General features: G+C 41.1%; 1 protein-coding gene across 2 annotated transcripts; it reads right to left on the bottom strand.

The window, feature by feature from the left end:
- Window positions 1–228: 228 nt before the first annotated feature.
- On the bottom strand, window positions 229–27,688 carry MBTPS1 (membrane bound transcription factor peptidase, site 1). 2 transcript variants are annotated; one of them, XM_056360372.1, is made up of 23 exons: window positions 27,552–27,688; window positions 25,169–25,661; window positions 23,710–23,967; window positions 23,105–23,308; window positions 22,637–22,747; window positions 21,215–21,324; window positions 20,715–20,831; window positions 19,530–19,597; window positions 18,790–18,892; window positions 17,904–18,055; window positions 16,778–16,939; window positions 16,046–16,190; window positions 14,736–14,924; window positions 13,971–14,143; window positions 12,844–12,959; window positions 10,734–10,890; window positions 9,744–9,868; window positions 8,768–8,845; window positions 6,242–6,382; window positions 3,742–3,873; window positions 3,102–3,228; window positions 2,298–2,428; window positions 229–1,058 (listed from the first exon to the last, which is right to left on the bottom strand). In XM_056360372.1, exons 2-23 carry the CDS (start codon window positions 25,353–25,355, stop codon window positions 862–864), a joined length of 3,183 nt encoding a protein of 1,060 aa, XP_056216347.1. In that variant the 5' UTR covers window positions 25,356–25,661; window positions 27,552–27,688; the 3' UTR covers window positions 229–861. The 2 variants fall into 2 exon arrangements, with proteins under 2 accessions (XP_056216347.1, XP_056216348.1); XM_056360373.1 differs by lacking the exon at window positions 20,715–20,831.
- Window positions 27,689–27,934: the final 246 nt, after the last annotated feature.

The following is a 27,934-nucleotide window of genomic DNA, read 5'->3' on the forward strand; positions in this document are numbered from 1 at the left end:
CTCTGTGATTAGCTGCTTCTGCAGTTTTGAAGGTTTTCAAAACTGCACTCGCTCAGGGAAAGCACCGCTCGTACAGCTGCCCAGTTCGTGCTCCAAAGGAGTCTGCAGCCTGGGACACTGCTGTTAAGAATAAAGATATGGGGTGGGAAAAAGGGAGACATGAACATTTACTCTACAACTTGCTCCTTGTGACTGTCAGTGGAAAGAAAAGCCACCTAGCACACTGTCTTAGCTTCATATAGATAACATATTTATTGAAAATCTGCTTCACCAACAACGGTGAAATCATGACCAAAAATTACAAAACGTCCTGGTAGTTGGCTTTATAAAAATAAACTGCAGGAGTATGCCTCACTGATTTGTACTGGTATCTCTCATCCTCTCCCTCCTTTAATTGCGTATGTTATACTCTTCAGCATAATATCATTCTAGAAAATTGCATTCCGTCCAAAAAAATGCACTTGTTTTTCCTTAGCAGAGGTCCTTAAAGTGACTTTTCCCCCCGCCCTCCCCAACAATAAATATAGAAAATAGCCTCTAAACAAATAGATTTTAGTTTGGTCAGCTTAAAAAAAAAAGTCCATTTTCCCCCTCTTGGGATATGTAGTGACTAAGCAGCCATTTCAACAGTATTCAAGTCTTTGGTGGCTTTGGCTGCTTAAAGCTGCAGTTTTATGTACAGATGATCAACTGAGGTCCTTTTATTTTCTTTCTCTCTCCAGAAACCAAAGACTATGAGATGATGTCAGGTGCGAGTTACTATTACGATCAGTGCCGTGTTTGCTGCACCTTCGCTGGGAGCGATCGATCACCCAGGAAAGCAACCAGTAAAAGGAAGTCATCTTTGGCAAGCGAGACCTTTCACACAGAAGGTGTCTTTGGTGGATGAACCTGTTGCATAAGCTGTGGTCGTTTCACTCGTGGTTTCCGTCTCTTTGGCCTGCTCTTCGCTTTGTTGATCTGCACCACAAAGAACGCCAGAACCACCATGGCACCAAGAAAAGCAAAGACCGGAATAGTCTGTCCTACATCCTGGTTGTACCGGCCAGGCATTATACCTAGAAAGGCAAAGAGGTTTGGAAGCTCTTAGTAACCACACGAGCTACGATGTCTTTACAGCGTTAATGCCACCTACCAAAATGATCCAACAGTAATTCTTGTTCAAAGGCTTTCGCTGTTAGTAAGCTATTAATAAGATTGCATTTCAGACAGGAAGATCAGGGTGGTGAGACACTGGCACAGGCTGCCCAGAGCAGCAGTGGATGCCCCATCCCTGGAAGCGTTCAAGGCCAGGCTGGACGGGGCTTGGAGCGACCTGGTCTAGGGGAAGGTGTCCCTGCTCTTTGCAGGGGGGGTTGGGACTAAATATCTTTGAGGTCCCTTCCAGCCCAAACCATTCTCTGATTCTGTATGATTCTAGAATTAACAACTGCAGTCTGACAGGCAAAAACAAGATGGGATACTAACATTATAGAAAAGCACCAGCATTTCCACTTTGACCTACTTGGGCACATGAAAGTGTTGTTGCAGGGGAGATGTGGGTTACAATCTGCTGTAGACAAGAGAGTAAATGCTTGACCATAATTTTACCACTAAGTAATTTCTATAAATCACACCAAACCCTGATACCATGAGGAAAGTGATTTTGTCCTTGCTCCAGAGACACCGTGCATACACACAGTGAGGTCAAGCTGTAGAATCAAACCCTTTGTTTTTACAGGCGTCTTTTGGTCTAGCAGCTCAGTCTGGGAGAAGTGCATGCGTGAGGCTTTCAAACAACTTCCACCTGGGCCTGCAGTGCCAAGCTCGTGCAGGAGAACAGCCCACTATTAGACTGAAAGCTGTTTCAAGTGTTCTACATCATTTGTTAGTGTAACACCTTGCCCAAGGCACCATTCAGACAAACTCTTCTGGACTCCGCTTTTGTGCACTGACACAAAGAATTTTACTTAGCAGGAGGTAACCAGCCACAGCTCCCAAGGACTGGGACTGCTGCTGACACCCATCACTCTGAACCGCACCAAAACAAACCCCAACTACCCCCCAAAACCTCCTTCCCCATCTGTCACGCATGCTTTCTTCTGAATAAACTCTTCATATGCAAAAACATTTCCTTCAGGCTTCACCAGTCAGCTTGTACAACATAGCCCTACTATTATTTGCATGTTTTTCACAACTGAAAATAAACACGTAGCCTTTCTTCCGGTTGCACTGCGTTTCATTGTTAATACTTTTTTTTCCCAAAGCCTATACAACAAGCAAAGCAGAAGAGCGACTTTCAAACTTTCAATATTTACCTCCAGGAATGTCCCATGCTCCACTTTCTCCAGGGGACAATGGTCTCACTTGGGGTCTGTTCTGTCGAAAACTGGGCAGAGCCACTTTATCAAGGTCAATTGACAGTAACTTTTGATGTTTCCAAAGGTTGCTAGAAGAAATTTAAAGACAGAGGTGTTTGCTCACTTACTCTAGTAATGCAAGGAATTTTGTAGAAACATAGCGAAAGCGACAGCTGGAACCTACACATTAACTCACTAATTTGGACCCCAATGATAATTCGATCATTTTTTAGGTTCTGCAGTTTGCAGATCTCCAAAGTTAAATTCAGAAGCCACAGGGACATACTTAGACTGGCAACTATTTACTAACTCTCATTCTTGCAGTCTACCAAAAGTAACCACGCGCAGCTCAGCAGACAAGCATGGGCTACACGCTGGTGTGTTTTCCTTCAAGCAACTGACAAATGATACAACAGAAGGCAGAGTTAGGTCAGCTGTTCAAGAAGCTGCTTCAGAAAACTATTTCAAAGGCATGCAGTGACAATGGATTTAAGCAGGACTGTTCACTCTAAGTTGGGATCAACTCAATCACAACAGTGAGTTGACTTCTGAAGCTGTTTTTTAAATCCCCTAGTTTCATAGCGTAGCTATAAGGCGAGCCAGGATTAGGCACTGAAGAGGCATAACTCATTCCTCTTTGCAATCCCGTATTTCTCCAGGAAAGGCATTCCAGCTGTCCCTTTCAAAAGCAGAAGAAACAATTTTTCAGCTGAACTCAAAAGCAAGGCTTCTTGTGTAACTGTCAGCCAGACATATACTAACCTGGGGGCAGTTTCATTCAAAGGCTGTGGTTTGGCCCAGGACAGGTGAGGACAAGCAGGAAGGGACCGGGGTTTAGGGTCTCCTAAGTGAGCCTCGAGCACCTTTGAGTATCGATGCAAATGGTTACCTGCAACTCACAGCAGAGGCACACTGGGTTACCAAAAGACTAGCAGGATAAATGTTGCCAACATCTGCCTCTGGCTAAACAGTGCTGTGGTAACACCACGAGCTCTTTACAGTAACGGCAACTCGTAGCTAAATCTCAGAATTAACCAAAGGGCACCTTACAAAACAGTAAGGCTGTGCACCTACACCAGTGGGTAATTCAAGTTTTGCTGGCAGCACACCAGACAAGACTGAAAGCTTTATACACGCTCTGCAGCTAGTAACTAGAATACTCCCTAGAAGAACCAGGCATCTGAAAATCACTCCATGAACAGAACATTTTCTTTAGTCAAATCACAACTAGATCGTAACAAATCCCCACAGTAAGTGCTCTTTTCTAGTAAAACAAAACACTGTAAAGCTCATACCAAACGAGCCTTAATTTTTATACCTCAAAGGGCCCGCCCGAGTATTCCTAAATGCCACCCAGACACCCCCTCCGTTGTGGGCTCTGCTTGGTAATTAAAGCCCTCACCTTCCATCCGCTCGGGAAGAGAGTAGCCTGCTCCTGACGGAGGTCGCTGCCTGTTTTCAGAATGGCTGAGACTTGGCGGTGTCACCCCGTAAGAAGTGTACTGCAGGAGGGAATCCAGGAGCCAAAAGCAATCTGTGGATTTCATAGCCCCAAGCCCCCAGAGAAGATATGCATTATGCCACATTTCAAACGGCTTATCTTTCTGTTAAGAAGGCTGTGATGACATTCAGAAGTACCATCAGTTTTTCTGGCTCTCGATTCTTTCCTTCTGAGGTTCTAGGCCCAATTTCAGAAAGATGCAACCTCCAACACACACCCCAAATCCCCCACCCAATATACAGACACAGAAATAATCTGTTCACTCTTAAAATATCTTGAGTACCAAATCAGGCTCTTTTGGGGAGCAGGACAAAAAACAACAGGTATCAAATACGGGAATTCCAGCCTGTGCAAGGCCATCCAAGTCCCTGCAAAAATCATGAGGGTTTTTTGGTGTGGAAACACAGGAAGCTCTGAGCTTCTGATACCATTTTTAAGAGGAAAACTGAGAACCAACTGGTTTTTTGAAAGGACAAAATAGATACCTTGCAAAGAAAAGTAAGAACAAGGTAGTGTCTTCAGTGGAAAGTTATAACTCATTTGCTTTCCCAAGCTCAAAGAAACATAAATGAAGGGGAAAGGTTCTGGCTATATGCCAGCAGCACCTACAGCAGCTGTGGTACAGACCAGGCTGGGAATCAATGTCGCAACATACCTGACTGTGGGTTTCCTTTGCACTTCAACAGCACATGAACCCTTGCTTTGATTCTCTCCTGAATTATGACTACCTTAATCCAGAGCTACACCTAACGAACAAGCAGTCCAGCTATTAACACCACAATTCTCTAAAACTTCCATTTGCAAGAGTAGGACAATCCCTTATCAGGTATTTCCACCACACAGCAAACTTTTTCTCAGAACTTCTCCTCCCAGAAACAGTTGGCTGGGAATGGGAATTAATCTTCATAATCCTGGTGTCCCTTAAGCCCCCACCTTTGATTTTTAAAGAGGTCAATCAGATTTTAAGGATTTATATTCACAAATGTTAGGAATTTACCTCAGTTAAAGCCACCGATGTCTCTGCAGGAGACACAGCTCCCGGTTCACAATTTAAAAGCTAATTTTAAAGGATTTCTTTAGAGCCTTCCACTTTTTCTTGCTTCACAGGTCACACTGAATTTAACAGCATTAGGGATGTCACAAAGCATTGTTTTCTATCGCTTAATTCAAAGCTACGTATCTTCTCTTAAATTACGTGCTTTCAATAACCTACAGCAAGCACGTAAGGCACTGACATGTCAGTGCTACAGCAACCCACTGGAAGCCACCCAAAGACAGATAAAGAGAAACTGGAGAACTTTCAAAGAAAATGAAAATGTTTGGGAGAGAAAGAAATAAGCTACAGATAGAAAGCTCCCTTAGGCAGTAAGTTTCTTTAAATTTAAATAGATTAGGCAAGGGAGGGATTACATAACCTAGTATTTTAAAATATCTGTGACAAAAGCTTAAAAAACTATAAATGTACTTTTCATCACATGAGGAAAATTCAGGCTGAACATCACATTCAGTAGAAATACATAAGACAACCTCACATACTGGATTGTCATTGGCCTCTTGAGCCACAGATACACCAGCTTGTGTTTTACATGTCATGAGAAACCAAATCAATCTCTTAAAAATGCAGAAAGCCAGACCAGACAAAAGCGCTAGAAAAAAGGTTTTCTAAGGACCAACAACAGTGTGTAGGCAGAAGGAATGGCTTCTCTGGGAGTCACAGAAACTCCATGCACATGCTGCTCACACGCGCACTACCCAGAATTACAAACACGTTGAACCCAAACAGAAATTCCTGCTTTCTGACACATTTACGCCAGCTGGTTTGTGTCAAAGTAGAACTTGAAACTAGTAGTCCACAACCAAAATGTTGAACATTACCATAAATCCTCACAGGAAACATTGCAAAGGGAAGAAGGCAAACATTGCAAGGGAACAAGGTAAACATTGCAAAGGGAACGAGGCACACTGACGGGCAAACTCAAAAGATAAAATCTATTGTACTACATAAACGTTCTGAAAATGCAACTGGGCAAAAAGTGAAGGGACCCCCTAACTGACTCTTCACAATTTCAAATCAAACATGCTTTCTGGAAACAAAACCATCCCAAAGAAGCAAAAAACCCCCAAACAAACCCCACCCTGCAAAAAATCCACCCCAAAACCAGCCCAGAAAGCTTGTGGAATGAAAGATAGGCAAGGGGCCCTATCGGAGGGGGAGGGGGAATGGTCAGATCTATCAGAGGGCTATCTTGTGGGGCAGTCTTTTGCTGAAACTGTGATTAATTGTTGGGAATATTTAGAGAGGCCCTAGAAAACAGCTATTTCTGATGGGAGCTGTAAAAATCCCATAGTTCAGTTGTTAGCTTAAGACAGTAACTCTTCCTCCATGTCGAAGTTTACACACCTTTCTGTCGATGGCTGTCATCCAAGCAATTAGAATCACCGTACAAAACTATTCTGCCACCACCTTCAGAAGGAACTTGGTAAAGTCCCAAAATAGGGACATTTTCAATTACAGCGGTCTCCTGTTTTAAAACTTCAAGACCTAAAGCAAAGCACAAATAAATTTAATAGCCTGCAAAGCGTCAACATCAATTTACCTGAAAGTCAGTACAGCCTACAGTGCAAACTTACAAATGCAGCTATGCCACTCTTCATGCCACACATTTATGAAACATGTTTTCAAAACCCCCACGTTGTTACAATAATGAAACTGCTCCAAGACTCTGATTGTGAAGTTTCCTACCGATATTAATGTTTTTCTTTGTTGGAGAAGCAGAAAGACCTCACAGCCTAGATCATCTTCAACATGAATGAAAGCTTGAATGAAAAATCCTAGTATTTTCAGCAACAGATTTAAAATCAAAACGTTCTGCCTTACAAATCACTTTACGTTGGTTTAGCCCTGCAGAATGCTGCAGGACACAGTAACTTAAGATCAGCCATCACAGTGCACACTGCTCTTCGTCAACTTTGCTGCCGTGCCTACCTCTTCCTACAAGAAAACCTACTACGGAACTAACAAAAGAGAATAGAGACATTATGTGAAACACAACATCTGTCTCTTTGTAAGCAGCAGCTGCAAAACTGATTAAACCTGTGGTTCAGGGGAAGCCCATTTTAAAGACTGCTGGGCTTACATGTCTCTGGAACTCTGCAGTTAGTAGTTACCCTTGCACTTTGTGTGTTCAGCTTTCAATTCAGGAACAAAGAAAAGTATTGTTTAGTAAGGATACTTATGCCAAAAAGGAAAAAAAAACCAACCCAAACCAAAAACTCACGTGATTTTTCTCACCTCCCCCTGCTCCCCTCCCCCTTAACCTTTGGCAAATTTTACTCCCTCCTCATCCCAGCTGCTCTTTGAACTGGCATGCAGAGCCAGTTTTCAGTACATCCAGCCCTGCCCTGGTTCTCATCCTACTGTAGAATAATTTTTGAAGGAGTGTCATTTAAAGGCCTGCCTTCAAAAGCCCTGCAAGTACCAAATAATAAACTGGCAATCTAAAATATATGTTTGTTGTTTGTGAGATATTAAAATCATAACTGAGATAACTGATGGACAGTAAAGATGAAAAAAGCATAGGAACCTTCCCATGAACGGGTATGTGCAGCAAAACCCAGAGTAGACCTGGCTAGAAACCTGCCATTTGTATCTTATAAATCCATCCAATCATTTTATCTCCTGTGGACTGAAAGCTCTAACATACAGCAGGAGGGAAAACACCCCAATTCATGAAGGAACTAAAATGAAAGCTCTTTTTAGGCTAAAGGTTTCCCACCTCTAACACCCATTTAAAAAAACAAAACAAGACAAATTTCAAATGCTAAGTACTTAGTCTCTTTTACTTGAGACGCTGCCTTTACACAGCGGAAGCAAAACACAGAGTTCTTTTGCTTCATGAGTTGCAATGAAAAGAATTCAACAGAAAAAAGCAGGTCTAGCAGGCTACTTGTCAAATTGACACATTCTCTCTCTCTCTCTTTCTCTCTCACACATAAGGAAATGCCTAAGTCATCAGCATATAGCGTTCCAGAGGTAATTGTCTTTCTTCCAAAAGGCTCACATGGAAAATTTCTCCGCTAGGTAATCATATCTATTGCACATTGTAAGTCAAAACTACAATGAACTTGCTGATCTTTTCCGGCAGCTGCTGAGTTATATTAGAAGCTATACACGTGCTTCTGCCTACACAGCCAAACCTTCCTCACCCATATACACAGGCCTGACCTACAACATGCTAACAGCTCTGGTCATTTAGTCCTACATAGCACTTCCTAAAGGCTCATAAAAAACTTTTTTTTTTTTTTTTTTAAAAAAAAAGGCCTGTTGCTATTACAAATCGGAATTACCACCTCACAAGTGAAAAGATATTATGATAAAGCTAAAGAGAATGGCTACACACAGAGAACAGATGGCTCAAGCATTGGCTTCCTGTGTGCCTAGAATTTTTCCTTATGAGAATCTAGCGGGTGATATTTTGTCGACCAAAATTTTCCTTACCTATATCCTTAGATCACCACAGCTACCACAACACTCACACCAAATTTGGCAACGATTAGGGGATGTATTTCAGTAGCAGTTGAAATTTGTGAAAAACATGGACAAGTAACACCATTATGACACACTCCCCTCCCCTCTAAAGATGCATGACACACATACATGCGGATGTGTTTACGTAGAGCAAACACAATAAAAGACTGCGTATATACACTTGGACATTGCTGTACTATGTCAAAATTGTATACAGAGTCACACTGCAGCTGCCTGTTAGGCATCCAACTACATGCTCTAGGCAAAATGAAAAAGCACTTACTCCATCAATGTATTTTTAAATCAATGTTTTTACACCTATAGACTTTAGAACTTTGCTTGTGCACCTACTCCAAAGTTCTGCTTACAACACAGAAAAAAAGACAAGGAAGTGCATACCTTGATCCTTAAAAGTCTGTGCAATGACAATGCCATCTTCTGGAAACTTTGCAATACTGCAGCCTGATGCATAATTCACTGAAAGACATCACAAAAGTGCAGTTTAGAGTAAAAATTACGTTCCTTCCCTTCCCACCATATTTCAGTGAGCTGTTAACACAAGCGCAGAAGAAAACATTCCCAGGAACATCACTCTGAGCTTGCACATTTTGACCAATGTATGTATTCACAGAGAAGACGCTTCAAAGAACAGCTTTTGCATGTTCACCTTTACATACTATTTTCAAACCTTTCCGTTTAGGAGACTGACCTGATCTTCTTTAAACTGAAAAGCTTAATCAAATGCTATGAGAAATGTAGTATTTCACACTAACAGCCATCACCTATACTACAGAGAACCTGTCTCCTTCAATCCATGCTGGTGAGCATACACAGCCCTCAGTGCTGTTGCCTTCTCTTTTTACACACACTTTCTGAATGAACCAGTCAGAAAACAGAGACTTGGAAGCAAAGCATGAAAACATCAAATGACTGGGGCAGATAAAAAGAAAGAATGGCTAGACCTAGAAAGTCAGAAAACAGTAAGGTCATCACAGACCTGTGGCCTAACCACAAAGTCTGAACTTGAAACCAATCAAACATCTTCATTTCAGGGGGAACAATTAAAAAGATTGCAAGAACAGGAATTCACAAAACATCTCAGGATGTTACAATGCATGTCTAAACTCGTGTATTCCACGGAAAATGTCCATATCCATTTTCTTCCTCCAAAATTTAAAATTTCCAAGTAATTGCATAATTAAAACCAAAGGCTTTAATGCAGTCTACGAAGGAAGTAATCATTTAAGCATCCTTTGAGACTCTTTTCCCTGAATTTGAGTAGTTCCCTTGACTCTGACTCAATCTCATTCTCACAGAAAACTACTTTCCCAAACAACACGCTGTAGCCTGCACAGGCAATGATTCCAGTACTCACTTTCATGATTTGCCATAGTAAAATCACCTTCATACAGCCCATCACTAAAGGCCATATTCCAGACAGAAAGCAGATCATTGAGAGCTGGGATATTAGCACCTCCAGTATCAGGCATCCACCACTGTCTGTAAAAATTACAGCATAACACGGTTTATTAGTATACAGAATATACTACTAGAGTTTGCATAATGAAAGTCAGGTGGCTTCCCACATGCAGACTTTTTCAAAGTCATTTAAAGAACTACATCTCAAGGACTTATTTAACTCCGGGGCGCGTGAGCAGCCGTCTCTCTTTGACACCAATGCTTTTGAACAAATAGTAATACTAACGTGAAGTTCTCAGTGCATTTCAGTTCCATGGAAAACTTCAGTTTGCTAGAAAGAAATTCAGTCTTATCCTCTTTGTTTGGCTAAGTGAGGCAAAACTGACAGTCATGTAATTTGCTTCTCATTTTTCTAAGGAAGCAAAATGTTACTTGCTCACAAACAGCAAAACAGATCTTCCTGGCTTATCAGTAATACAAAACAGGCTGACAACTACAGTAATTATGAGGGTCTCTACCACCACTCATGACACTGGTGTATTTTCTTTTTATACAATATACTGGAATGACTTCAGTAATTGGTGTACAACCTGGTAATACTGTTTGCAATGCACACTTTCTTTCTGCTCCCTGAAAGTGAAAATGCATGCGTTTTCCTTTGCTTGTCAGTCTCCAATTCGTAACTACTTTTCATTGCAAATATTTTTCTTGGCTTAAAAAGAAGATTACATTACCAAATGAGCCTTCGCAATCACGATGAAATAGGTAGCTATTCTCCTTAAGCTGCAACTTAACATAAATATTGCTCTTCAGGTATTCCCTTCTTACAAGCAGCATGGGAGTGATGAAGTACAGCATATTACATTTGGGATTTTTAGGGTAACATGTGCATAAAATGGCAATTCTATGGCACTTTATCCCCCAAAGAACTGACACAAATCAATACCTTGTGTTTTCATCATAAAACTTGACTTTTCTCATCACGGATGTGTTGTACCAGTCACTGAACACAATAAGTGAAAGTCCATTATCAACATCCCTCCTCAGTTTGGTGATCTCTTCAGGAAAATACTCCTCCTCACTGTCCACCATCAGTAAAGTCCCTGTGCGTAAAAGCAAAAACAAGAGTTCACCAGGCTGTTCACTGTAACGTTATCGCTATTCACACAACCTCTGCAAAAGTCAACACAAGCACACATTTTGCACAATATCTGGTCCACATGCCCTGCTCTGGCAGCTCATTATAGAAGGTGCATTTAAGGACGGGAAATACCAGACAATTCAGTTTACAAACATATCCAAAAATGAGTTTGGCAGCACAGTATGCTTTTTAAGGGTGTTAATTCTGACTCATGCTTGTGTGGTCTCATGAACTGAATGCCCGCATACATCAGGTGTATATTTTGCAGTTTGGTCTCACCCAAATACTCCATAAACTGAGCCAGACTCTGGCAGAAGAGGACAATCAGACTGACTGCTGACCCAAACTGAAGTGCTAGTGTAGATGCACCCTACTCATAAGGTTTTTTCACTATTCCAATTCTAAAGGCTACTCTGCTCACTTACTGCAGATTTGCAGGCCAGGTAGACAACAATTACCCTGAAACTTTGTTTGCTTCAGACTTCAAAACTACAGCCACATTTTAGAAGACCTGACTGAAGTGCCACTGCCACCTTCATATAATCCTCACCCACTCCTGTGAACAAGCACAACTTTCTCTGCATCACTGAGAAGCACAACCAGAAAAATATACTTCTATTCCCCAAAAACATATTTATGCTTTCAGATGGCTTCTAAATATCAAGTCATTTTGCTTCTTCACTTTCTGATCACCCAGAGAGGCGGTGGAATTTCCATCTTCAAAGAGAATGCAAATCCTGACAGGCTGATATCCTGAGCAATCCAATAAACCACTGACTCTGGCCCTGTGTCTCACAGTCCCTTGCAACCAGGCCAATTCCACAAGTTCAGGCAGCCTGTTTGGCAAGCCTTCTGATAAACGATCCTGTAGAAAGCACGTTAATGACACAGACAATGGGACGAAGCGCACCTTCACCAAGTTTGTCAACAATACAAGCTAGGGAGAAGCGGTAGATCACTGCATTTTTCACCCCTCACTTCTTCCCATTGAAGACATTTTGAAAGCCCCACAAACTACTAAGCAAACAAGGTGCAATATAATGGTGAATCAGAGGACAGAGAAGTCCCCTAATGCTGCACTCTATCAACTACAAAACCAGCGGTCTCAGAAAATAAATTATTTTGCTACTTTTGTAAGCGCTACCATTTCTGTATCGAGTTGCTCACCCACTGAACTCGAAAAGCAACAGTGAGGTATTTATTGAAGAATCAAGGTAAACAAAAGATTACTGCTGACAACATTTCCAGAAATAGAAAACTGTCAGAATGCACACTCACTTCGCAGGCCACTGAAGAACATCACAGCCCAAAAGAAAAGAGGGTCTTGTTGCAGCATGTCATGGTTAAATATAGGGGCAGGCTGGAGCAGAAAAGAGCATGGGCTGTCTGGCAAATCTATCAAGTCTCTTTCCTGATGAGAAGAAACCAGCCACATACTGCTTTGCTATCACATACGGCTGAATGGAATGCTTTCCCCACTTTTATCTGTCTACAGATATCAACGTTTTAAAATGCCATTGCTGAGGGAAAAGACAACCAGAATGGACACTTGATTTTAGTCTGCTCTTCACATCATGCTTCATTTTGCATTTTGACTGTGCCAAAATCTTTTTGCAAATACAGTTCTGCCTTTGTGGGACTGAATACAGAGGAGCTGTTAACCCACTCAGAGGTGGGCTTTCCCTCTCATTTTTTCATTGTAAAAATAGAAAACTGCACTAATTCTTCTAGCCCTCCAAGCAAGCTTCTGCATCAACACAACTAAGTATCAGCATATAAATACACCCACTGTTATAACATTGTTCTATCATTAGATTTTTTTCTTTGCATCCCCACATTACTGGTCTTCCAAAAACCAGGCCGTTTTAGGAGGAAGTTAACAGAATGGAGAACAAGGCAACTAACTCATGCTTACCATACTGGCTTGCATCAAAACATGTAAATGGGGAACCAAGTACTTCAACAAAGTACCCCATGCTCCTTAGGTGCTGGTACATGTCTCTGAAGTTTGTGTGGATATGATCACCGTTCCTTAGGAAAAGAGAAAAGTGTTGAAGACATTTAGATCTGGCATGCAGAAATCTGATTTAGAGACTCTCATTATAGATTACTTCCTAGTTTCCTTTCTAAAAGGTCAATTTTTTTCAAATGATAATTTGTAGTTTTCCAACCACCACCTCCTCTTTGCAAACTCTTCTCAAATGACACTGGTTCCAAGTGCTACAGAGAAGAGTTAGTTACACAGACAAAGCTAGAGATTGAGCACATCCTTACAAAGCACAATTTTTGCATGTTTGCATCATGGTTGCATCGCATCACAGAGAAACACTACTGCATTAAGAACAGATGTTCTTCACAGGACCTCCTCCTCCTCGCAAAAGAGCCAATAAGAGCAGTTTTAACTACTAACTTGAAGAAGCACCCAGGACCACCTGTAAATAATTGCTGAAACTCAGTGGAGGGTTCCTGTCCATTTGCCATATCTGTATGCTCCAAGCAGCTTTCCAAAAGCCTGTGTCTTGGTCACTGACCCGATTAATCCTCACTTATATACTGCTGTGTGATTCTTCCTATGGATGCTTTCCCTCGCCACCTATGAAAGACAACAGGACAGCCAAGCCTCTCCCTGCTTCGAAGACACCCTTCCTCAACAGACTTCTTTAGCACTCAATCTTTCAAATTTCTCATGGTTTTTTTGACAAGTGAATACTGGAACAGCTAAGAAAACACTCCTCTTAACTTTATGGGAGAAATCAGGGCAGAAAAGAAAAATGCTACACTTCGAAAGCCAAACAAAAAAATCTCAGTGTCTTACATGTGTATTTTAAAAGCTTTTCACTTCATGTGAGTAAAACCATACGGCACAAAAAAAATCCTGCACCAAAAGCATGCAGAGTCCAAGAGCTATTCATGGATTTCTTAGAAAAGACAATCCCATGCCACACTGGAAAAGGCCAGAGCTCTCTGGCATTCATTAAAGTTATCCCATATCATTAACACACAATCAAGAAATACTGATTTAATAGAACCTGAGATAAATACCAATCTAATGGATCATTCTTCATCCTCAAATTATCCCTGGGGAAGTATCCTGGTGGATAACGGAGATTATGATATTGATCCCAAAGGACTCGCTTACTACGAGGTGGAGTAGGAATAATCTTCACTTTTATTGGAAGCTTCACCGTTGAAGTCTGCTCTGCACCATTCTTAGACTGAAGGACAGAACAAACTACAGTGAAATCCTTTTCCCCCCAACAGGAACACTCACCAGTTAACTGCGGATTGTAAAAAAAAACTAAAAAAAATGGAGGTATCCAATCTACTTTTAGTCACCAGTACCAGCTCTGGATGACTTTTGCCTTAAATCACTGTAGTATTCTTTCTGCAGTCAACAGATTATATTTATGCTCAGAATGTAAAATACTTCAAATACATTACAACTGTGATTTGGTTCAATTGTTCAAAACCTTAAAAAACTTCTCAGCAACAATTACGCAGGTTCTAGAAGAAACATATTTAAGTAATCTCTTTTTCAAAATACGTTACTTGAACTTCAAAATAAACAAATGAAATTAAAAAATCAGTCTAAAGAGAGGTTTTCTGATTCTAAAGCATGTCCAATTCACAGGTTAATCCTGCTCTCAGCTATAAAGATCACTATTTGTACTCTTCAATTTCCTGACCCCAATCTAACTTGTGCTTCAAATGACAGGACCAGAACCACCCATTAAGACGAAGGTATTTGTGTATTAGGCAGCAATTTTGAATAATTAACACAGAAAACCAGAAATGCACAGAACTTACTTCATTTTCTGCAGGGGATGACACTGTGATCATAACATGACCTTGAGCAATGCCTTCCCATGATGCTGCTTTCTTTGCTACAGAGATGGAAATTGCTAAGTATCCAGACCAAGGCCACAACACAGGGGAATATGAGAAAGCCACTTCAATATTATCCCCATTTTGGGGGAGATAAGGTTGCCAGTCTGGCTGTGAAATGAAGAATAAATAACATTGGTAAAACAGTATTTGCAGTCACTAACTTTTGCATACATAGCCCTGTTCCTCTGCACAAAGAAATAATAAACCTTAGCTTTTCCTGAATATTATGCCAAATTTTAAAATGTCCACAAAGCCCAAGGGGTTGGTGGTGTGTCAGTGAATCAGCCTAATCATGACAGCCTTACTGATCCAGATGAAGTATAGGCTTTTCAGAGGCAGGACTCTCTAAGAAGCTCTCTGAATAGCACGCTGCTTAAGTTCACATATTTTAATGTTTTGGGGTTCTGTGAAAAATTTATTGGTAAGAACACAAAATTTCCTTTTGGTAACGAAGAGAGCTAATGCTATGACAGACACAAGCAATTTACATCAGCTGTGTCTGAGTATTACCACAAGCTAATGGTGTTGGATAAGAGCTTCAATGCCCTTTAATGTAAGCTTAAATCTAAAACAGACCTCAGGATTCACACTAAAATGTTGAAATTAATCTCATTTACATTGGCTAGAGTTTTGGGATGGGTGTTTTACTTGTATCAATTCCCAAATCTGTTCTACATTTAAACTTACTTAAAGCAAAAAAAAAAAATTAAAAAATAAAAACCTCTCTAGTCAACTAACATGCTCAACATCCCTGGTGTTTTGCTGCAGACCTTGATAAATCAGTACCTTCAGGTCATTTAGACCCATGGAAGACACAAGATTTATGACGTCAGGATTCTTTACTGAGATTGCTGATGCTCCAGACAAAAAAAAACCCAAAAAACCCAACAACAAAAAAACCGATGAGGAAACCCTATGCCGCAAGATTCTAAATGCTATCAAAGAATATAAAGAAATCTCCTAAGCACCTGTCAATCCAAACTATTTTTTACAAAGACAAAACACTACACATCCGGGAAACCAATGCATTGCTTGAAAACTTGTAGACAGTTCATGTTGACAAATCTCATCAATCTGGGTGTATCCTTTAAAAATCAAACATTTTGGATCTCTTGCTCTCAGCAGTAAGAAATCAGATTTGTTCTATGAAATTCATAGCTAAAATAGTCTTTTCTGGGAAGCTTTCACCAACGTTAGCAGTCAGGACTTGGCACAGTGTTAAGTCTTACCTTGTCTACAATTCTCCCAGTGACTCCCATACCATTAAGGATAGTAACATTAACAATGGTTGGCATCCCTCCGTAATATATGGGCTGAGAACAATATGGCCACATGTAGGGACATTCCGTCAAGTCAATATAGCTTGGACTCAAACTACAGCAGGATGGAGGAGGTAGAATTGAAAAAAAAAGAAAATTAAAAAAAAAAATCAGTAAGCAGAGGAGCATAAGAACATGCCACTATGCATAACTATGAAAAAATTACAGATAAGAGAGGCCAGTCATAATTGCTCTACCAAGGTCTCACTTGCTTCCCAAATCCGCCCCAAAATCTTCTTCCCTCCCCCTTTTTTTTTTTTTTATTTTAGGTTTTATGAAAAGATTTTTACACACACACACAAAAAAAAAACTTTTCAGCACAGTGAGAATGTTCTTCTCAGAAGTTAAAATTTAAGTGTTTTTCCACTGTGTTGTAGATTACATTATTCGTAACATCTGAGGCTAGAAGAGAAAGTCAATTTACCTCTCATAGACACTTCAATCCCTACACTGCTATAATTTAGGCTTTTCATCCATTCTCTTGTCAAAATTCATGCTTCAGGGTTACGTAAGATCTGTGCAAGTTCTCTTTGTTGCATAAGCATAGATTGCTCAACTGAGTTACACATGCAACACCTGCTCTCTTAAAAGACATACAGCAGATTATAGTGCATCATTGATTAATTAAGGATTAAAATTAACCTGGCCTGTGGTTTATAGCTGTTGAGGATCTGATAAGCTCTCAGAAGATCCAACTTGCCATGTCCTTGTTCAAACATGTTGACTCCAGGAAGTCTACGTGCTGATGCAATAAGTGCCTGCTTCATACTAGCTGGATTCACCATTTCACGCTTCTGAACTGTGCTGAAACGGGAAACAAGAGATCACATTAGGCAGCCGTTATCCAACTTTCTAGCTAGTCCTGTTTACCATTCGGCCTTAACAGTCATTTGATTTAAGGAAAGTAAAAATCATTTTGCTGTGAGTAATGTCTTCTATTCATACTTGTCTGTTATTACTCGATTTCTCACTGGAACAGCTAAGGAAGAGTGACAAGCTTCTGACACATTTATCTTAAAAACTAGTATTACATGCATTTTTCTCCTTAGAATGCTCCATGCCTAGCAGTCTTTACAATCAGGGCAGTATCTTTATATGCTAAATAAAATACTTTGAAAAATCAAAGCCTCTGTAACTGGAAACTTACATCTTTCGCAATGTGGCTCTTCTGAGGGACAAAAATAGCTTTGTTGTTCAGAGAAAAATGCACCATTTTATGGAGGAATTATAATGGTAACTTTACATTTTTGGCATGTTTCTCAAATAAAAGTTAACCTCATCCTTATATAGTAGCAAGGACAAACGGAAAGTACAGACTTGCATCTCCCACCTCTCTTTCAAGTTCTTCAGTATGCAACAGATGACTTATGCAACTGGGTAACAGCCATAAACCCCTGAAACCTATAAAATTTACAAGGATTTAGATAATTATCTGCTACAGGTGCCTACTTTGAGCAGCTGCTTTTCTACAATAAAACTGACAGAAGCTCAGCCATTCAAAATGATATTAAAAATATCACAAAATTATAGTACTGCTCTCCCTAGTTAAATTTTCAAAGATGTAACTATTATTCAGAACAGTTCTCAAGTTTTTCCCAGAAAACCTACAGCTTGTCAGACAAGGCAATGTCTCAGGCAGAAGAACTGTGATTTTATCCTCCAAGTTTTTTTTCCTACATGTAAACACAATTTACTCTTATTTGGTGGGCTCCTTTATAATGACCCTCCTGCATCAGCATCCTTTTAGAGTGTCTTATTTAAGACTTACCTCACTAACAAAGTAACAGCACCTGCCACCACAGGAGACGCTACACTTGTCCCAGAGAGCGAGCGGCATCCACCTTTCATACCAGAACCTCTCACTCCAGAGCCGTAAGTAACAATATCAGGCTTCACTCTACCATAACCTCCAGGCAGCTCCTGCGAAAGAAAACAGCTGCATTATTGCCCTGATACACAACGAAGACTGGTTGCTTCATTTGGGCATTTAAACCAACTGCAGGTCATTTAGAAGTAAAATTATCAACTAAATTAGCCAAAGCTCAGCGCCAAAGAACAGCAAGTAACACCTAAAGGAGGACTCAAGTTCTCAATGTTTCAACATTAACATTACTGCCAATTACTGTACTATCTATGCTAAGCATAAAACCACTCACAAAATGATAACCACATTGCTACTTTGCTAATGAATGACATGCAGCATGTAACAGTCCCCTTAAGATCACAGTGCAGTCTCATCTGAAATCATGTGCACAGTACCTGTCACCTCAGTTCAACAGGCAAGTAAGTGCAGTGTTACATGTAGTACCTGTAAATCCTAGGATTTTTAAGCTAAAGGAAGCACAAAAGCAGGCCTTCATTTTTCCAGATTTAACCAGACAGGCAAGTCCTCACCGTAAGCCAAAAGGTACTGGATGTTTTACAGGTACATCAAGAATGTCAATAGTTGTCAAAATTAATAATGAGAAACCCTGCAACGAACATTAAGCTTCTTGCTTAAAGACTTAAAATCTCTAACTGTTCCGATCTTTGATGAAATGGTTACTCCCCCAACACATACCATCTGCACAGCATTATCCCTTCAAAAAAAGGCTGCCTTTCCAAGGCCCTTATTTTGGCTGCAAATGTGGCTGGCCACAGTCAAAATATCTTACCCAAGTGGTCATTCCCCTAGATGAAAAGCGAGCTATATTATCTTCAAAGTCAATGCCACCTACTCCAATCACATCCATCTGGTCAGCAGGGTTATTGAGAGTCCTAGAACAAGTTGGGAGATAGAAAGACAAAAAAAATAACAAAAACCACCAAACCAAACAAGACACAGTCATAAGTTTATCCTGATAACAGACACACTGCCATCAGACTTTTGTCAGATGCTCTTTGTAACCTCCACAGAAACAAATTTTGGTCCTACCTGATACAGTTATTCTTTAGAAGCGAGAGCAACTTTTTCAGGCAGTTAGCAATGCAGTAACTAACTCAGTAACTACCAAACCATGTATCTTGAAGACAAAACAAAATATATTTTTAGGCATTTATTTTAGAAATATATCACACATCGTTCTGGCCTGATCCCTTCTATATTCCTTAAGCCCTAAGCCCAAGCACCCAAAGCTGTCTGCTCATACTAACAGGGGAATGCCAGCTGGAAGTCCTGCCATTCTTCTACTGACTTTCCACTGTTCTCAGAGAAAAATATTTAGCTAAGTACTTCACAAATTGCTGTACTACAGCAGCAAGTGATAAAGACATGGGAAGTGTTTAACTGGAGTCACTTTCTATAAACAGATTGCAGAGAAAAAGGAGTAGGGAAAACTTTCTGACCAAGCACAACTACTTCCAGAAATATATAATAACATGTTTGCTTTTCTTTGAAGTGGTCACTGAAACTTACCCATACAAAGGGCCATCATTGCCAATAGCAGAGACCATGATAACATTGTTGGCCGTCAATTCCCATACCTACAAAAAACAGAAGTTTACAATAAGGCTGTGCCACCAAAAAAACTTTTCCAACAAACATACATTCCATGGGATCTGACATAAGCAAACAATTAGTCCAACCTCTATTACTGAGACTTATAAAATACATCTCACTGTATTAAGCTCCAAACTTTCTTAAGATTATGTGACCAATAACCCTGCCTCAACAGCAACACTGCTGATCATACGTATTTAGGTTACACCAAAGGAAGAACTCTTATCCATAACAAAGGATTCCAGATGCCAAAGTCAAGGTATTCTGAATCCTCTCCAGTAATAATCTGGGAGAGTAGTGAAGTCACTGTCAAACTATATTTCAATGCAGGTCATCATTAAAAAAAAAAGGAAAAAAAGAGGACAAGAGCAAAAAGAAAAGAAAAAAGCAAAAAGAAAAGAAAAAAGCAAAAAGAAAAGAAAAAAGCAAAAAGAAAAGAAAAAAGCAAAAAGAAAAGAAAAAAGCAATGCATCAAATCCCTTAACTAGTCCTTACAAAGAAAGATTTTATCCTTTTTTAAAATGCAAGTAAATTAATTTGCTTAGTGCTTTTGAAGGATAGATCAACAATTCAGGGAATCAGGCATTTACAAAGACAAAAACTTAATTCCATCTTATCCTGAAACAAAACACATACTTAAATCAACTACCTGTACTTTTTACCTATTTGTTCTTAAACAATTTGCTGCTGAATACATGCTCTACGTATTTTTACCATGAAATAAGTTAACCATGCAGAGATTTAAAAAACAAAAGGGGGGGGGTGGGGGCTGTCACTTAAGCGTCTTCTATCATGGGCCCACTTCGTTGCCTGCTTGGGAATCACACTTTCTAGCAGTACATACAGTATTTGGTAAAAGGGCATGCTTCCATAGCTCTGAATATCTGGGTTGTGTTTGGGGTCTTTTTAATTCATTTCTTAAATATATTCCTAAAAGCCTGTACATTGTATAAAATTTCTCTCATGTAAATGAAATTCCACAGAAACTGTCAGCAGCAGCAGAACCTATCAGCAGCTGTGGCAAAGGAGTAGCTCTGCAAGTCCAGTGTTTGTGTGAGGGATATAAAAACCACCACGACCGCTTTATTTCCTCATACGAACTTTGTCAACGAATGGATGATCCATGAAGTCTGGCCCACCAATACTTAGATTCAATACATCTATCTTCTTTAAAATTGCATAATTAAAGGCATCCAGAAACCAAGATGTATATGAGACCTATGTAAGAAAGAGGGGAAAGCAAGCTATCATTGGAACATCCAGTGAGTCCACGACAATACAGACTTCAGATTGATAGAAGAAACACCACCAAAATAAAGCATAAAAGTGATAATGGTTTCCTGGCATTTCTAGTGCTCAGTACATTTGAGTGGTTGCTCCAGCACTAAGCAGATCAGACTTCCACACATTATTTCTGAAAAATACACCAGATTTGGAAACTGTAAGACATCCTGTAGTATCTTACAAGTAGAAAGATGTATCCTTCTCACTGATCAAAGAAAATACATCAACATTTACAAGTACTGCAATATTCCCAAAGGAAAGGATTAATACAGCATTAATCTAGAAAGCAGAAATTGAAACAGATGTAAAATAGCTACCTGGTTATTGGTGAACACTCTAAAAATGTGCAGTTCTGCATTTGGAGCAAATCCCTGGCATTCTCTCATGCTGGCTATCACACCTGCTACAAAAGTCCCATGGCCTAAACCTATCACATGGAGAAGGAAACAAAATAAAGATGCTGGAAGACAAATCATTTCATTGTCAAGGAACTGTACTGTTAAACACCACCTACACCAAAAATCACATCAATCTAACAGACTTTACAACAAACCACAAACATCGGGTTCAGTCCTAGTCTTTGTAAATCATATTTTGCTGCTGGGTTCAGTGGGATTAAATTCCCAGCACTGTGTAGGCAGACAACCAGCTGATGAAACTCGATGACACACTCTCCAGTCTATCCACTCCTGATTGCTACCAGTGAAATCAAGAGCCCCACAATCATGAGAAAAAAGTTACTTTGGGAAATGCAAGTCACAAGGCCAACGTATTTTTACGCAAATTTCTTTTTTGATTTTTATCCTGGTTCTGCAAGAACCATATTTTTTTAAGGATGAACAACGAAACACGAAAACACATTTTCTTCTCTTCTTAAACAATAATTTTAGCTTTTGCTTTATTGGACTGTCCACATTGTATTTCTGTATTCCAAATCTTCCTGTCCAGCAATCATCTGGGCACAGAAATAACAGAAAAGCAAAACTACCAAAAGCAGGTGCTGCAAAGCAAAGAAATACTATACATGACAGAACTACGGAGGCGCACACAGGACTGAGCAAGATATGCATATACCTCAAAATTTAAGGGGATTAAATTGCCAACTGACTGACTCAGACAGTATGAAGTTAATTAAAGCATACAGTCAGGGCAAGTTAAGGTCAACATAAGAAAAAGGAACACAAACATACTGCAAAAAATACAAAAGTTCTTTGGAATGTTGATGGGCATGAGCCAGCACAGCATTTCTTGATGAAAATGATATAGGTTAGAAAAACTTTACAGGAAGGTGCCAAAACTCTGATTAGTTTAGGAATGCACAGTACAGAAGGAAAATCCTCTCCCTCGTAAGTATGGAAATTTGTATGCACTGTGAAACAGCAGAATACATAAAATGGAATAGGAAAGAAACAGCTTTGTGGGGTTTGCTCTGACCTCCACCTACTCTGACAATGTATTTATGCCTGCATAATGTCTTCATGGTCTGACATTTTTCAAATGTTACCATGAAACACCACAAATGATTAAAAAGAGTCTTATGCAACACCCTCCCAGAACCTTAATACTTTGTTGAATTTGGTAGGAATACTAAGTGCTCGGAACACTGCAAAACTAAGCTTAAAATCTCAAGATACACTGTTTCACCAGATGTTAGCACAATAGCAGCAACAGCAGTTTTACAACGGAAAACAGAACACACCAGTATCCATAACAGTTGGACCAGGTGCACAGTAACTCACCGTCATCCAAGGTCCTCTCATTCGTCCAGTTTGTTCTCTCCTTTACATTTTTGAAATGTGGATGTTTCTCACTCAGACCAGTGTCAAACACCGCTACTCTTACACCAGCACCTATAATAGAAAAGCATCGCTTTTTCTGATTCAGCTTCTTAGCAAATCTATCCAGTCAAAGAGAACTTTTATTTACTGTAGCATGCAATTCACAAGCTCAGTAAGTTCTAGATCTCAAACAACACTCAACACTCCAATTCAGAAATTCAGCCATAGATCATAAATATGCCCAACCTCTCGTAAGAACAGTATACACACACAGAAGAGCACTCTGTGAGTATACAACGTAACTCCAAACAAATAATTTCTCAATCTTTCCAGAACCAGCACCCAGTAAGAGATTAATTTAGCCTCTCCTTATACTTCGCTTGTTTTTCAAAGAAGGTAATTGTTCTAAGCCAACAGACAAAAGCATACCTGTGTAACCCATCTGCCAGAGGACGTCTGCCTGCAAGGTCTGAGCAACTTGGCGAGGGATAGCTCTCAGCAAACGCCTGCTTGAGTGTCGACCTGTTGCATGCCAGAAGCCAGAACCTAAAGAAAGACTTGCTCTTCTCAAGGGACGAGATGACTGCCATTTTTGAGTCCATCTGGTTTCATTGCAGTGCAATGTTGGATCAGCTGTGTAGGATCAGGATGAAGAAAAGAAAGTAACAGTATGAGGAAAACCACAGAAGATTAGATTTTTATGCAAATATGCACATCATATTGTTATAACAAAAGTTTTAGACAAATTTTCTCTAATCAAAATCAGTAAAAGCTTCTGTTTTATCTACTAGGGATATGATGGTCCATAGTCTCAGGTGACTGACCACTACAAAAGAAATGTTTCTACGCTGTAGATGGGAATGCTTTAGCAAAGGTATGACAAGACCCTGATAATTTTATAGGCCAAGGAATAGATTTCTGTAAATTAAATAAAAACTGTAGGGCACTTCTCATTTGTCTAATGCTAAGCTGATGGTCTAAAACAAGGCTAAGAATACTTTTCTAAAGCATATCTCATGCAGGAAATTACTTACACTCCGAATACTTGAGTGATCGGAAGACCTTACGTTGAGGTGTTACACGCTTGATGTTTGGATGATCTTCCAGTGTCAATACTCCATCTTTCTGTTTCTCATTGATCTGAATAACTTCAAAATCACTAGGATAGTCACTGGCTGGGTTGTTGCGAGGTACAATCCTCCAGTTCTCAATATCACTACTCTTTAGTGCACTTGAAATAAATTTACTTCTAGCTTTAGCTGTGAAGTATCCATTAAAAGCCACAATATACTCTGGAACAAGAGCACAATTTATCAGAACTGATGTTTAAGCAGCATACTCATGCACTGACTTTGTAAAAGTCCGAATATTTCTTTCGTTCTTTATCCAGAACAAACAATCAGAATTTGAGGCACATTTTTATTGCTTTAGAAACCTGCAGTTTATTTCTGCACTACATAATGCTTTTATTTTGTTTTTTTCCCCCACCAAGAATCCTGCAAAATACAACAAAAACCTTTGAAAGGAAGGTAGAATAGTAGGTATCATGGAAAGGTGAAACGATGTAGGGAGGGCAGGAAAGAGGTAATGGACTTACTGTTATGTCACATCCAAGCAGTACAAACTGCTCGATATGCCAGTTCAACATGCTTCTTGACGTGTACGATTTAAAGAATCTAGCTTCTACGCGGTATTGAGTTTTAGTGCAAATTACTGACACCAACTACAACACGCACAGAGAACGAAGCTGGTCCCAACAGTCCAGTGCTCCATCTACAGTGCTGATTCTGAGTGGACTTCAGCACACACCGCCACGTTCACCACAGTAAGCCTTTGGCTAACTGCGCACAGAAACGTCGCTGCTGTCACTCTGCCTGTAAGCACCCAGGCACATGCACAGCTTCACTGTGAGAATACTACAGGTACCTGAGGCAACAAGTGGATGCAGGGTCAAGCAGCATCCTACTGCTATCCTTTGCCATCCCAGCAGCGGTATCTGACTCACTTTGCCATTCATATGCTCTCCTCACAATTATCTTTGCAATTTTTCCATGCGCGTATTATCACTTCCAAACTTTTTCTTGAACAAACTCTCAAGAGACTTCTTGCCTTTCTCACCCCTTCAAGGCCCACCTGTGGTTATATTTCATAAGAGACTCAACCACACCACCGGCTGAGTTGAAACGAACTGCTACTAAACAGGTCAAAGTGACCAGACTTGCCCACCTGAGCCTTCACACTTCATTTTCACTTTTAACATCCTCTTTATTTCCCCCTCTCTTCCTTCTCTCCTTTTTTGACTCTTATTTCCAGTTAAACCAGAACCTTTGAAAAAAAATCTGTTTCTCTTTTTGCATGCAGAGAATTTAGTAGATGATGTGCTTCTACAGAAACTCTAAATGTTATGATTGCACAAACGCCACACTTTATACACAAGATACACTTGAACTTCACAGGGATTATTTTTTTTTACTGCTGAACTCTTTTTATTACCGTGCTCCACGACTGTTGAAGTGAATTCCACTTTCAAAGTAAGGCGAGAACATCCAGGACATATATGAGCCTCCTGAGAGGAATTCCCTAGTCTGGTACCGAAGTGTTTTTTGCCACAGAGTAAAATAACAACCAGAACAAACCAGATGTTTGCAAACTTCATGGTCAAAGAAGAAAATGGTTTCATTCCAAAAATTCCATATATTCAAATCACAATTTTCTTCTTTACAAACTAGTTCATTTTTGTTTCGGTAAATGTTGTTTTCACTGTGCTGATCAACTGGATATTCTTAAAGCTGTGTCCAAAATAAGTAGAGATTTCATGGTCTTTTGAGGTAAAGCCTAGTAAACAGGCTCATTTCTTTCTACGCTTTTTCTCCATTTTGTATTAAAGGATTCGGTCACTCAGAATGTGGTAGTTGAGTCCTGTACTCCATTTCTGATGGCAAAGTTAACTCCCTAGAAGAATTAGCAAAGCTGATTGCAAGCCAATCTGTAAGGCAGAGTAATACAGAAAATAATTAGATTCATGTTTGTGCAACTGTATAGCCTGAAAATCACAAAAGATACACAACTTGGGCAGTTAGTATTAGAAATAATATGGAGTAAGTTGTTCGTATGTTTCATTTAGTAATTCTTCACCAAGGTTCAAGTCTCTTCCCTGCTTGCACCAGAGCACGGGTGGAACACTTGGCTATTAACCTGACTATAGAACACACAATGATGACAACCAAATTTGAGCACTCTTTGTGTAAGTGGAGCAAAGAAAACAAAACAACATGCCAGCTGCAGGGCAAGGAAAAAGTGCAAAATAAAATATTAACATGATTTTTTAAGTGCCCATGAGCACTTAAAAAAGCATGGTGCTCTTTTCCAATCAGAAATGTGGCAAATAGAAATTCTGCTGAAGTACACCATTTTACACAAGCAGAACTGGCTTCAAACTCTGTACTAAGGCCTGGTAAGGACAAAAGACACTACAGGAAGCAAACCTGCAGTCCTTGTGCTTGAAAGAGAAAAAACAGCATGAAGAAAAAAAAAAAAAAGTCTAATTTTTTCAAGGTGCAGTATGTGTTAAACTGCAACATGGGCACCTGAGAAAATAAGGGCTGGGGTTACAGATGCAAAAATGTGAAGTTAAAGCAAAGCACTGGAAGTGTTTTTTCACATAGAGGAGAAACCTCTTCCCTTTATGTTCCAAGGTGCAGGAAGCATTTGAGAAAAATTACAATGTTAGTCTTTTTTTAAATTCAAAACATTTAACCAGCAACTGATAGACAAAAGGCCATCAAAAGGGAAGTGAAAAAAACCATGTCTATGTCTAGTCTGCCACCCTGCCTGGAGAAGCAAAACAGAACGGTATGTTGCTGCAGTGACCAGGACTGAAAAGCAGGAGCCTTATTCTGGGATTCACACTATTTGGCAGGACGACGGGCTGACCTCACAGCACAACAACAGAACAAATCCAGCCTGCGTGTGACAGCTGTCCATTTTTATCGAGCTTTATTTAGAATTCTCAACTATTTCCTTGAAACGGGGATAGAATTCCCCTCCATTTCTATCTGACTGACTATGCCATGCCAGACTGGACTGTTTGTGGTTACAAAGCGCCTCTGAACTGGACCCAGTTCCAACACATTGATTCCTCACCTTGGCTGAGCTTTGCCTGCCTTATACTTCGTTGCCTTATAACCCCTAGAGCAATAAATAAAAATTTAAAAGCGCAACGACACAAATGAGCAAAATAAGCATCCTTAGGGCTGTTTTATAAGACAGTAATAATACAGCCTGTATGTAAGCATGATGCTGAAACATGAGAGACGCCAAGAGGAAAGGAAAACCACGCTCACAACCTTATTCTGTTTGGGACCTTTGCGGCGTGGAGGTGGCCAGGGCCGGCACTCGGCAGCCAGCCCGTCCCCTAGCACAGCCGCCCCTGTGTACCCCAAAGCGAGGGCACCCCAGGGCGGCTCAGGGGGCGCGGAGGAGCCGCCCCCTCAGGGAGCGCCGCCCGTGCCACCCCCGCCGCGCCACAGCCAGCGACCGAGCCCCCCGCCCGCCACCGCGGGGCGGCAGCGCGGCCCCGGCGCGGTTAAAGCCCCGGCGGGAGCCGGCAGACGCCGTGCGGGCCAGCGCCGCCGCTCGCAGCCCGCCCCTCGGCCTGGGGAGGCTGTAGGGGTGCGGGCAGGGCCCCGCGCGGCAGCCCCAGGGACGAGGGGGAGCCAACACCGGGAACGGCGACCGGCTGCTGCAGGCCCGGGTGCTGCCCGCCCCGCCCCGCTCCGCGTCCTCCCGAGCCCACGCACGGAAGCGGCGCGGCAGGCGCGGCGGCAGCACCGGCAGTACCACCATCCCGCCACCCTCCCCCGCCCGCCGCGCTCACCGTGCCGCCACCGCCGCCCCCCGGCCTGCTGCCGCCATTTTGTGCACTGTTTATCACGGCGCTCTCGCGAGAGCCCCGTGCCGGGGGCGGGGCCATGCGCGGCGCAGCGCCCCCTGCCGCGCCGTGCGCATGCGCGGGAGCGCCGTGATGGCGCCGGGGGCCACGGCCCGGGGGTAACGGGCCCCGCCGGGGAAGACGCGTCCCCCTGGAGCCGGCCGGGCGCAGCCGTCTTCGGAAGAAATTTGTTTTGTGAACCTGGTTATTCCAGTGTGGCCGAGCGGGGCCTAGCTCCTGTAAGGAAAACCGTGAGATGTGGATGTTAGCGGCAGGGACGGGCAGGCAGCGCCTGTCTGGCAGCGCCTGAGGGGGGGAATGTGATCAGA

The sequence above is a fragment of the Falco biarmicus genome, chromosome 15, assembly GCF_023638135.1.
Source record: "Falco biarmicus isolate bFalBia1 chromosome 15, bFalBia1.pri, whole genome shotgun sequence".
Classification (NCBI taxonomy): Eukaryota; Metazoa; Chordata; class Aves; order Falconiformes; family Falconidae; genus Falco; species Falco biarmicus.

Bases quoted from the DNA above. Each gene is read 5' to 3' on its own strand.
- MBTPS1 (XM_056360372.1), bottom strand. From the start codon at position 25,355: ATGAAACCATTTTCTTCTTTGACCATGAAGTTTGCAAACATCTGGTTT. The intron at 18,893-19,529 runs GTAAGTTTCAGT...AACTTGTTCTAG, and splicing joins AATGATGGCCCTTTGTATGG to GACTCTCAATAACCCTGCTG. The intron at 8,846-9,743 runs GTGAGTACTGGA...GATGTCTTTCAG, and splicing joins TACTATGGCAAATCATGAAA to TGAATTATGCATCAGGCTGC.